The sequence below is a fragment of the Mastigoproctus giganteus genome, chromosome 6, assembly GCF_048544385.1.
Source record: "Mastigoproctus giganteus isolate SK-2022 chromosome 6, ASM4854438v1, whole genome shotgun sequence".
Classification (NCBI taxonomy): Eukaryota; Metazoa; Arthropoda; class Arachnida; order Uropygi; family Thelyphonidae; genus Mastigoproctus; species Mastigoproctus giganteus.
The window spans coordinates 180,805,749-180,818,878 of NC_143580.1; the positions used below are offsets into that span (position 1 = coordinate 180,805,749).

Consider the following 13,130-nt stretch of genomic DNA (forward strand, 5'->3'; position numbering starts at 1 on the left):
GACATAAGTTTTCATAGCTATGAATTTAACCTAAACATTTCAGAAAACACTGCTTAAATTATGAAAAATAATTTGAACTATCATAGAAGACAGCTTTTGTAGAACCCATCTCTGGCCTCAGACTTACAAAAGTTGAAGGTAAGCCAAAAAACATCAGCCAGGCTCTTATGGATAGATGACTAAAGGAAATCTTATAGGCAGATAGAGAATGCTTAATTGGTGAATTCAATGAGAGGAAAGCTACCTATGAAGTGAACTGCAATATAAGGGAAAACCTGTGAATAGATTATCTGTTAACTGAAACAATGGGGGAGTGAAAACTGGCTGATTGAAGGATTTGATTCACTGCATATGCAAGTACAAAAGTAGGAAAATTTTGAACATTTACTGTTGGGCAATAAATGTTTTGAGTACCAGTCAGTTTCTTGCATGTACTTCATATAAAAGCAAAGCACACGTGAACATGCCATTTCTAGTTAATTGATAATCCTTTCAGCTGACAACGAAACTATAAAGCACATAAGATTTTTATAGCAATTAGCAGTGACTGCTTCGGAAATTACAGATGCTATATTACTCTTATTAATTTCTGCAATTAAAATGGCTTACTATTTTGAAGTAGTTGAATCTTTCAAACCTTGATTGAAAGATTCCACTGCTGAGGCATTAGCCATGTTCACTGAAATGTACAACTTCCAACATTTGCCATACCACTATGAAAATCTTCATGAAAATGCACATTCCATTATTGCTGCATTTTGATATAAATCAGATTAACAAGAGTAACATGACAAAGTTCAAGACAGTTTATTTAGCACCACATTTTCTAACTAGTTCCATTTCAAATGGCAATTCTCAAGTATCCTTTCCTCTGAGACTACACAATAAAGTAATGCATATTAAACTAAGTAGAAAATCTTGACTATTTAAAAAACACCTTGTGCTAACCTTTAGCCTAAAAGTAATAAAATTAATAATTCAAATGGAAACTATTTTGCAAATAGTATATTAAAAAAATTACAGCCCATGTAGATTACACAAATTCAGTATTTTGAAAAAAAAATATAGCACATTTAAGTAGTTGACCTCAAAAACAGTAAGTACTCCAGCAACACTGGCATTTCTATCCTCTGAAATGTTTATAAAGGTATAATGACAATTACCTCTTTTTTGAAAATAAAAAAAAAGCAATGGAAAGACAGGGGACGAGTTTAACTACATTTTCTAAATTGTAATGAATAAAAGGAGATGGTGCATATCAATAGACTATGAACAAAGAGGTTAATAAAGATATACTAATAAGGAAAAGCATCCTGATTATCTTCCAGTAAAAATATTTTAATACAAGTCTTGAAAAATTGCCATTCTTGAATTATCACAAAACCAGATAAAGAAAAGTGCACTAGAACAGTTAACTTCTTGAGTGGAGTTTGTTGGATTGAAAGATTTCCATCTCTTTCACTTGTGTATATATTGCCAGTAATATTTTAAAATTACTGTTATATGAAAGAATTTAATTTCATTATAAGCAGTCAATTTAACTAACAGATGTTATTTGCTTTGGTATTCAGTTTCTTACAATAACTAGAAATATAGAAAATTCTTGGTACTTTTATCCTGCTTACTTATCAAACTAAAATATTTTGTAAATGTATCAAGTCAGTACTTTATATATACATAAATGAGATATATATAGAGCAAACTTCTATATCTATTGATTTTTATAAACAGATCTTAGAACACAGGACTACAATGAAGGGGAGGGAAAATTTTTTTTAATGTAACACTTTACCAAAAAAAAGTAGTTATGGGATTTCCAAAATAGCAGCATACCTGTTTTTTTTTTTGGTAAACATTTTTAGGCAGATCAAGTGTTATACCAGTACTCACAGCTTTTGGAATTAGTTTTTTTTATTAATAATAGCAATACAAAAGTGTGAGCTTCTTCCTGACTAGTTTTCACAAGCTATTTGTAAATAGATTGAGAACTCTGCTTTTATCCAGTGTCGTACTATTAGTAACCACACTGTAGGTGATAGCACAATGTTTTTCATCATGATTCTGAAATTATATTTTTGAAGTTCATGAACTACATCCACTTTTCAGAAAATGCATAATACTCCTTTGCATTTTGTAAAACTAATATCAGCAACATCTAGGTGACATGATTCTGGATACTACCATATTAGGAGGGGAAAGTATTAACAAAAGCAACCAAATTATATATGGGAGGAGAAAAGCATAAAGATTCTAATGAATAGAAAGTAATTATAATGAAGGGACTAGAATAAAAATTTAGGAAATACTAGTAAAGTGATATTCAAGTCTTTAGTCTTGAAACATGTACAATTAAATAATGTTCCACCTAATACTATTGGTGTATATATATATAAAGCTTGTTGATTATCTAAATATGTAGAAAAAACTTACAAATATCAAAGCAATTACTGTTATAATGAACTACTATTAAAAATGTTTAATGCATTCTCCTCCAATTCTTCACCTATTAAACAATAGGTCTTGCTGTATGACCTAACACCACTTCATCCACAAACTTGGCACTTTTTTTTAAATCTAAGTACTGCTTCCTTGTAGCTTCTTGGGGGAAAAAAAAATACACTACAGCCACAATGAAAACAGAGCTGTAACCAGTTTATACTTTTAGTGCACAAAACACTAGTATATTAGCTGCCTATGATAGAAAATGAACAGTGTTCCCACAATGCATGTTATTTGACTATCTTCACCAAAAGCACATTCACTTGACCATGTCCATCAAGTTCTGTGATTGGCTATAAAGAGAACAAAAAAATCATTAACACATTAAACAGTCCTTACTGAGATGAATTTACTAAATACATCACATTTAAGTTATTATCAGTTTAATAGCAATGCAGTTTCTAGTGAAGACACCAGCAGAAAATGTGCCAAGAGTTTGACTCGCTCATCAAATAGCAGTTTAAGTGACATCATTTAATTTGTTCAGATAAAACTAACATAGAACAAAAAAAAGGGACATATTTCAATGTCCTATATTCAAATTATGATCTTGCAAAAAAAAGGAAAGGGGAAAAAGGGAAGAGAAAAAAAGATAAACTTCATTATGCTTCTAGAAATGGGAGGAGGTGGAAATATTAGTGAAAACAAATGGTTATTATTCTTTTTATGTAATGCAGTCTGTTTTTAGCATCTACAGCACTGGGGGAAAGAAAATGAAATAATCAAGAACAACCATGCTTAACTATTTAGGATAGAAGTATATTCTACTCTTACTTTAAAGTAAATATTTAATATTAACATCTAAAAAGGTTATATTGGACCCTTTGTCAAGAATATATTACACCATTTCCATGATGAAATCCAATTTAAAATTTAATTTTTATAGGAATGTAAATTATATATTTCCTTAAAAGAAAAGTTCATGTAGGCAATCTATATGAACTTTTCTTTTTTGAAAAGTTATAGTGCAAAGGAAAAGGTACAAGTGCTTCAGATGTTTTCACCCATTCAACAGGAAAGAAAAAAAACAGTGGATTACAGGAAGAAGTCCTATCACTCAATAACATTACAGTAATTCCTAAGAAATGCAAAAGATCCTTTAGTCTAGCAACAAGATCAAGGCATTAAAACAATGTTCTAGTCAATCAGATAAGATATCCAGGAATCAAGATTTTGAATTCCAAAAATTTCTCTTATGAAAGATGCCAAGCAAAGTGTGGCTACAAAGGCTCCGATGGGGCCAGACACAGGCTACAGAATCCAAATATATATTCCATTTCTTAAACTAGCACACCTTCCTTATCTAAAACTAAGCATGAACTTTAAATAGGGTATTAGTGGTTGTCATCAGGATCTGCACTAGAACCCTGCATGTGTGCATGTTGATCAAAATACATGTAATATAAATCCAATAAGTGAAAAGAATAAACAGAAACCACAATAGCAAATTATGAGGGCAGATTGAAAAGTGTCAATACTAGTTATTAAGTCTCAGATAACCTTAGTTTTGGCTTTTTTTTTCTTTTTTTGTCTTGCATGTCCTTTTCCCTGAAGAGTTTAGTTGAGAATCAAGGAATTTCACTAACATAATGCTTATAAATTTTTCTGTAAATGTTTTGAAGTTTGGAAAAATTAAGTCAGAAAGCAAAGTCTAGCCTATAAGGTGGATATGCTATCATGCTCAATACAATGTCATTATTCTGCAAAAAACCTTCAGTTGTTTTTTTATTGAACCTTATTCACATAAACTTGCAGTCAGAAATAATTTTTGGCAGTAAGGGGTCTGCACTTTCAAATGGCACATTACTACTTAATTTTGATATTATAATGTTCTTCATGATTCATTCCAAGCAAGAATTAAAAATATGAATGGGGTAAAAAAAAAAAAACTTATTGTTTGGCCTGCATCAAAAATCTGACAAATTATTTTTTGCTCATCTGTAAGTTGACTGAACCCACCTAGCTCACAAATGCAAGATGTTTTTAATGACAATCATGATATTGTGATACCATTCAAAGGAAACTCAAATTTTCCTAGTTCTTGCACTGATTGATTGTCTTTAGGAGCTGTTTATTATTGCAATATCTGCTACAGCAGTGCTCTTAAATTCTCTGCTGGTCTGTTGCAACTTCACTTTTAAGTTTCCACTCTTAGTAGTGCCAAACTTTTGAAAACCCTGGTTCTGCAGATTCTCAACTCATTTCTCCTGACCAGCTTTCTTCAGTTCAGCACAGAACCATCACAATTCTGTAACAGGCACTTTGCTTTGATTGCCATAATGATTAATCCTTAATCAAATCTGCTGCATGGTTGTTAAATCAACTATAACAATGGAAAGTTGTTACTATTTCATATTTTTTCAATTGCCCTCAAAATAAAATTCCACATGAAAAAAAAAAATTTTACACCCAACATTAACTTACTAGTTTTCAGAAGAGGGGAAAAAAAAAAAAAAAACACTATGTAACGAGAAGTGTTTGAATTTAACTGTTTCTTACAATTCAGCCCATAATTTACTTAATTCATTATAACCTCTAGGGTATTAGCATTCTTTCACCTTTCACAAATTATTTTTTTCCCTACTTTAACACGTTGAATGCCAACTAAGAGTTAATTTGTACTTGGTGATCTGGCCCAGGATGCCGACTAAGGGTTAACTCTGACCAGTATGATTTGCCTTTCAGGCACCACTAAGAGTATATTTGTAGCAAATATGTGCAACTGATGATAGTTGGCTTCTGGGATAAGAATGAAAAAAAAAACCAACCACAGTGTCAGAAAACTGAATTCATTCACAAAAATAAAATTTTTCATATAAAGAGCTAGCTTCTCTTAGCACACTGGACAAGAACTGTTTCCGTGGAGTTTTTTCCCCTCTCTCGTACGTACTCGACACAGCTTAGTCGTGCGTGGTTTTTTTTTTTTCAGTTGGTGGTATAGCCAACTGAAATTCTAAATAATGAATTTCACATTCAGACCTAATTTTTCTTTAATCTTTGGGATTTAGAATTTTTTCTCCAATCAAAGATTCAAATGTAACTTTTCCGTCGAGTTACGGGTTCCACCATAAAATGTCCAAAATTCAGAGAAACCCCGTAACTTGACGGAAAAGGGTGTATGCATTATGCATATATTTCTATAATATGTAATAGAGTTTTTTTTGGCATCTGATGGTTTTTCTTAGTGCTGAATAATGAGAGCATTTGATCCGATCAATCTATGAACCAGGACCGTACAACTTGTCAAAAAGCTCTTTAAATTCCAAGTCACTCATATTAGCATAGAGCTCAATCTCTTCTTATCCATGTTTTAGGTTCTTTAGTACGTAACAAAGTACTAAATACAATGTACACAGCAAAGTCTGTCACTGCAGCAGATTTATGCACAGCACAGATTCAGAGAATTCTGAAAGTTACAAGTCTGATTTAATCGAGTTAACTCAGTTGGCTACCCTGAAGAATTTTCTATTACATACACCAACTAAGAGAATTCATGATGCTTTTTTTTTTTAATGAGTATGTGATAAATATATATTATAATTTGGGTTTTGAATAATTTAAAGTGCCTAACTCAAATTGGCATCTGAGACTAGTTTACCCAAATAAGCTGTGGCAGTCAATGTGTTAAATCACCCTTATAGTTGGGGGGGGGAAGAGAGAGAGACTCATAGGAGTGGCCTGAATATGAGAAAAGCATAGCAAAGCATACAGAGGGACTTTTCAAAAATTGCAAAATAGCACTGGTTGCCATAATTCAGATGCATCGCTGCCAAAGATGGAAGGTGGTCCTCAGTAGGAGATATGACCACCCCTAATGTTGATGCAGGCTTTGCACCACCTGTCCATACTTAGAACAATGTTGTTGATAAGGTCCTGTGGTAACATCATCCATTTCTGTCAGCGCCATCTTCAGCTGGTAAAGTATTGTGGGTATTGATTGTTATTTGGTTTTTAGGAGCATTAGCAACTAAAGCCATATTGCTCTAGGGATATGCAGTGGTCATTCCCTGACCTTTCCACATCCTCCGTATTTGGTGCTCAAACCCCGGTCTAATCAAGAAGCGTGTGCTAGCACTGCTGCTCCTGCCCACAGAGGCACCTTCTGGTGGGTATGGACATGCCGCTAGGAGTCTCCCCAGAGCATCCCATATGTGTTCGATGGGATTTAGATTGGAAGTAACGGGCAGGCCAATCCATATGAACCATGTCCTCACTTTCCAAAAGCATATCAACAGCTGCAGTGCAAGAATTATCATCCATAAACACAAACTTGGGGCCAGTGGCACCTCTGAACAGATGCACATGGGGAAGGATTACTCAGTACAATAGCATGCACCATTTACAGTACCACCTTCCAGTATCTAGAGTTTTGTACATCCATCCAAGATAACACCTTCCCAGACGAGAACACCTCGACTGCTGTATTGATCCCTTTCAGTGATGTTTGCAGGGTGATATCGTGTGCCAACCTCTCGCCAGATTAGCTGATGTCCAGAACCTCTGCAGAGACTGAATCTACTATCATCAGTAAAGAGTACCTTAAGTAAATAATTTGTAGTTACAACCTTTAGAAATAGTGTTGGTCCTTAAGTTTTGCATACCATTGTGTGTGTATATCATATGAAGAATACAACAGTCACTGATTTTTCTGTAGTGTCGATATTTTGGCAACAATTGAAAGTTGTTTTAGCAATATTTATATTGCATTACGTAAGTGCATACCAATAATATTGATAGGTTTTTTGGATAAAAGTGTTATCTCAAGGCTTGATGTTTGTTGATATTATATAGAATGTAAAGTATAACATTGGTGCCACCAATGTTATACTTTACATGCTATATAAAGTTTGAAAGCACTATTTTGGAATGGCTGTAGGTGATCAAGACTGCAACTATCAGAGCAGTTTCTGCTCTGATAGTTGCAGGTTAACATCAGAAGAATCATAAACCATCATGACAACCACTATTTTTGAAAGCAAGCCAGCATATCAAGAAGCCATCACAACACAAATCTATTGCTCCATTGTTACCAAATGAAGACCTGCCAATTCCCAATCCATCTTCCAGCAAAGTCTTCAAAACTGGATGAATCTAATGAACAGGATAATTAGAGTTATACTTCAGAAGCCTGAAGTATAGTGCCATATTTCCTAATTAGCAAGAACTTTAGGACTAGGGCTTAACCAAATCTAGTGCAGAGCTCCTTACATACTGTTTAAAAAAGACAAATGTACTGGATTCCAGCTACAAGATTCCCACATACAGAAAAAAAGATCTGTCACGTGCACATTTTGACAGTGATGTAGAATCCCTGTGCTCTTGTTTTGTTTTATTTGTCTTTACAAAAAAATTGTTATTAGTCACAATCCAGAAGAGTGGAGACTTTTCATACAGCAGTAAAAGTTTGATAACTGTTACTTCACAATCAGAACATACACATCAATTCCTGTTCTGCACTCTGTTCATATTAAAGAATATACAAGTATAACCAGTAACCTGTGAGCACTTCAAGATGGTGGGGGGGGGGGTTGTAATGTGGTTTCACCAAGTTCCCTTGCTTTCTCTGCTTCTTGGACAACAGATTGGCACTACAGAAGAGAATTGTCTAAGAATTGAGATGCATGTAAACAATTCCTTGGTTCCAAGAAAGTCTTGCTTCCACCACTCCATACCATGATTGGTCAGAATTTTTAGAGCATTGTTATCCCGTCAAGCATATACAATCTTGTTTCCAAAACTGTGATGAAAGATTTTAAAAAAAGGTGGCATATCTACTTATCTACAATTAAGTAAATGTTGCCTTCACAAGAACTGGAAGACAAAATGAGTGATACTGAGCAAAATGCCTAGTAATTATTATATCTCTAAAAGGCTTCCTCAGTAACTAAGTGAAAATTACAAAATAATTAGTTGACAAGTTGATTGTAAACCAGAAAAATAGGAGGCAGAATGTCAGTCAATATGAAGGTGGGTAATTATATCTGGTTCAATGTACAGGGTTGTTAAAATTAAAGTATCCTATGTAGAGGGCTCTGGAGCAAGTTCTAAGGCTTGTACTGAAGAGATTTGTCACTATGGCATGCAACTATCTTAGTTAAGATTATGCAAATAATACGTTATTTGCATAATCTTAATTTGCAAACGTGGATGCCTTCAGGATACCATATTCATGCAAGATGGTGTGCCACCCCACATCCACCGTTGTCCAAAGATTGCTAAGGCAACACTTTACAGATGAATGGGTCATCAGCTGCTGTTTTCAGACATCTTGGCCACACCAACCATCGGACCTCACCCCATGTGACTTCTGGTTGTGGGGTTTTTTGAAGAACCAGGTTTATCAGGAAGGATGTCAAACTCTGGCAGATCTGAAAGACAGCATTAGATGTCATGTGCTGGCTATTCCAGTTGACATGTTACATTCTGCTGTAGAAAATGCTGTTCTTCAAATGGAAACTGTTGTTGACCAAAATGGAGGACATTCAACAATTGTAGCACTGTTCAAGTGATTTGTCAAATTTTTATAGTCAAATTTTGTAACATTTTCCCAATAAATGGCAAGCACATTCTTTATTGTACCTGTTGTCCAAATTTCTCTTCAGTACAAGCCTTAGAACTCTCCAGAGCCCTCTACATAGGGATGCTTTAATTTTAACAACCCTGTATATTTTAAAATATATATATATATTTTTGATTAATTCAAGAAGGATTTCCACTTTAATTGGAGGGTTTTGTTTTTTTAAAGCTTTTTATTTGTAGTAAAATAACTATTCTGTACAGAGGTTAAGTATTGTCAATAAATCTGATATATTATTACCTATTTACTTTTCATTTCTAGGCAAACCATTCACACTACAAAAACCAAAGGTTGTATTTGCAATTGGCATACCTAAATTCATAAAGAAACAATCTGAAAATTTTTTATACAGTGTAACAAGTATTCATTACCTCAAATGAATACTTTTAACCATTTAAACTTTAGGCAACAATATTAAAAACAAATACCTGTTTTGTACTGACTGTCCAGTCTCCATCTACAAAATACTTGTAATGATATTCTCCTTCAGGAAGGTCTCTGCTTAAGGAAAACACACCATTCCTATAAATATAATTGGCTCTTATTATAGTGAGAGAAAGAAAGAGAAAGTAAACAGATAATTTATCTAATAGGAGCATGCCTATTGAGTAAACATGCAACCTGGTATACCAAATTTAAAGCACTGTTTTGCATATAATTTTTTTTAAATTATAACTATGGTAGTAACATTTAGCAGCACACATTTTGAAATGTTTCAATAACATTTTATTACCAATTAAATGGAAATATTGTTAGTCAATAAAAAAGCCTATTTAAAAACAAGAACAGCAATACCTTTATATACAACATTCTAATCATTTTAGTTTGGTTATTAGCAACATTTCACTAGAATGCATTACTTTATGCAGTGAGTCGAGTCTGCCTTGTGATGGTCAAATTTGGTAATGATGTTTTTGAAGTCTATTCAAAGATATTTGAGAATAGCATGTTATGAAAATGTTAAAAGTTAGTATAATTACACAATTTGTATATGTAGAATCATTTTACTTTTGGGCAAAATATGCTGTTGGATTCAGTGATCAGCTTGTCTGTGATATTTGTGATCTAGGTGGATCACAGAATGCCATAAAGATCAGTTATTAAGATCAAAAATAAAGTTTCAGTTTGACATTCAGTAGTTATTTAATCAATAAATTCCCTTCCCAACAACTTTTAAAATGTATATCAGAAGTAATAAAAACCCACACACAACTTATCCATTACACTACTGGTTCAATTGTTATCACTGTGCTTATGATACCTTGAAATACAAGGTCAGTCATATTTGCACAAACAAAATTACTAAATTTCTAATTTAAAAAATTTAATTCTAGTTGATATCAAATTATTCCTGGTTGACACTTTGAATGCTATATCTTTGTAAATGCAAAAAACTTGATGCAAATATATTGTGAACAAACATATGCAAGAATGTTTTTGATGATGTGCAATAGGATACAGTTTTTTCAATAAAAATAATAGGATATCAGTAGTAGACACCCTATGAACAAAAGGACTTATGGACAACTTGTCATCACAATGAATAACTAATTAAATGCTATAAAATAAAGGTAACTAAAAATTTAAAAAAATAAAAGCTAATGAAAAATGACTTAGCGATAAAGTTCAAGTAAAATGATATTGTGATTACTTCAAACAAATACAGGTCTACTAATGAGAAGAATGGATTTTTTTTTTTAATTTTCTAACCACTGCTTTCCTGCGAGTTGGGAATATTGTGACGAGTGCTTAGTTTGGTAATGTCACATTGTATTCTTATTTATTTCTTATGATGTGATCAATACTCGAAGGAACCAGTTTTTTCTTGCCTCCTTCGTGTATCATGGCCAGGATATCCAACCAACCGGTTGGTTGGGCACCATCATGATATCCAGCCCAAGGCGGGAATCGAACCTGCGACCTTTGGGTTTGCCAGGCAGGCACTTTACCTACCCGGCTATTGTATTCTTTTAGCACAGCTATAGCATAATAAACAATGCTTTGTCATTTAATTCAATAATCCACACTCCATAGAGCATTAAAAGTGCAACATTCAAGGTCCACTTTTCTTGTTTTGACACTATGGGTACTAACTAGTAATAAAATAAAGTCACAGTACAGCAAAATGCATGGCACACTAAATACTGTCAAGTTATCACTACACTGATTCTTAATGCACCAAGCAGCAGTGCAAAGTGATGAGAGTGCCACACAGTCTGTCAGAACTACTCAACTTTACCATTGTAGTGCAAAAGCAGCCACAGACAATACGTAAACAAACGAGCATGGCCATGTTCCAATAAAACTTTGTGGGCAATGAAATTTGAATTTCACTAAAATGTCATGAAATATTATTCTTTTGATTTTTTTTTCAACCATTTAAAAATGTAAACACCATCCTTAGCTCGTGGGCAATACAAAAACAGGCAAAGGCCGAATTCGGCCTGTGGGTCGTAGTTCACCAGGCCCCGATTTATGGTCCAGGTTCATTCATAATTAAAAGAAGTCACTGAATAATTCTCAAACTTCAATATTTTGAGTTTCTCAGAAAATCTAGAAATGGAATGAAAGTTTAGAAGTCAAATTTGTATGTGATATCAACATCTGACGTGCCAAGCATTGTCAGAAAGCTCCAGGTCCTGATGGTATTTCTCAAAACCTGTGCTCCTGAACTTACTCGTATTCTTTGCCACCTTTTTTCACTTTCTTATTCCAAAGGTGTTTTTCCTTCTGCTTGGAAATTTGCTCATATCCAACTAGTTCCTAAAAAGGGTGACAAGTCCCTCCCATCCAATTATCGTCCCATTGCAATTACTTCTACTCTTTCTAAAGTAATGGAGAAATCAATTAACCGCCAACTCTTAAACTACCTAGAAACCTTCCGTCTGATCAACGATCGCCAGTATGGATTCCGTCAGTGTCGATCCACTGGTGATATTCTGGCTTATGTTACCCATTTATGGACTAATTCAATGGAAAGGTTCGGTGAAACACAAGTAGTTGCTCTAGACATCTCAAAGGCTTTTGATCGTGTTTGGCATAAAGGTCTTCTAAACAAGCTTCCATCTTATGGCTTGCCAACTGTTTTTAGTAATTGGTTATCCAGTTTTCTCTCTGATCGCTCACTGAGGGTGATGGTAGATGGCTGTCTTCTAACTTCTCCACTAATGCCGGTGTCCCCCAAGGTTCAGTTCTTTCCCCCACTCTTTTCCTCTTGTATATCAATGACCTACTTCCATTGACTGGAAATCCTATCCATAGTTTTGCCGATGATAGCACATTGCATTCAACTTTCCATTTTGAGAAACCTTGTCCTGCTCAATCAGCTTCAACTTCTCGAAAATCTGCTACCAATTCCTTAAATGCCGATTTTCAGGTAATTCTCCAGTGGGGCAAAGACAACTTAGTTGATTTCAACCCTTCTAAAACTCAGTATTGTCTTATATCTCGCAAAAAGGATTCTTCTGCTCCTATGCTTATCTTTAGTGACACTCCTGATTTCTAGGCAAAATAATATATCTCTTTTTGGGGATTACCCTGACTTCTAATCTCTCTTGGCACAAGCACATTACAAATATTGCTTCCTCTGCATCTAAAAAACTTGGTCTTTTCTTTCGCTCTCGGCATTACTTTTCTTCCAAACAGCTGCTCACTCTGTATAAATTGCAAATCCGCCCTGCCATGGAACATTGTTCCCACATCTGGGGTGGTGCCCCAAAACCTCTCAGGCTTCTTGATTCCATTCAGAAGAGGGCAGTTAGGTTAATTAATGATTCATCTCTAACAGAGTCTCTCCACTTGCTTTCTCATAGAATTACTGTTTCTGCTGCATGCCTCTTCTTCAGATACTTCCATGGACACTGTTCTTCTGAATTGGCTCCTATAATTCCTGCTCTCTTTCAAAGCAGTCCGAACACATGCCGCCACCAGCCAACATCCATTTACTGTCCAACTTCAAACCCACAGAACCAACTTTTCATCTTCCTCATTTATTCATTCAACTGCCGTTTTCTGGAACAACCTTCCTTCATACATATTTCCTGAAAGTTACAAT

At 34.4% G+C, this 13,130-nt stretch overlaps 1 protein-coding gene across 1 annotated transcript in view; it reads right to left on the reverse strand.

The window, feature by feature from the left end:
* Window positions 1-2,681: 2,681 nt before the first annotated feature.
* LOC150084786 (uncharacterized) overlaps window positions 2,682-13,130 on the reverse strand; it is a 35,745-nt gene continuing 25,296 nt past the window's right edge. Inside the window, exons 3-4 of the mRNA XM_090375547.1 lie at window positions 9,505-9,598; window positions 2,682-2,792 (exon numbers count right to left, since the gene is read on the reverse strand). Coding sequence (XP_090231673.1) covers window positions 2,730-2,792; window positions 9,505-9,598 — 157 coding nt within the window. The 3' untranslated portion in view covers window positions 2,682-2,729. The remainder of the gene's footprint in view (window positions 2,793-9,504; window positions 9,599-13,130) is intronic.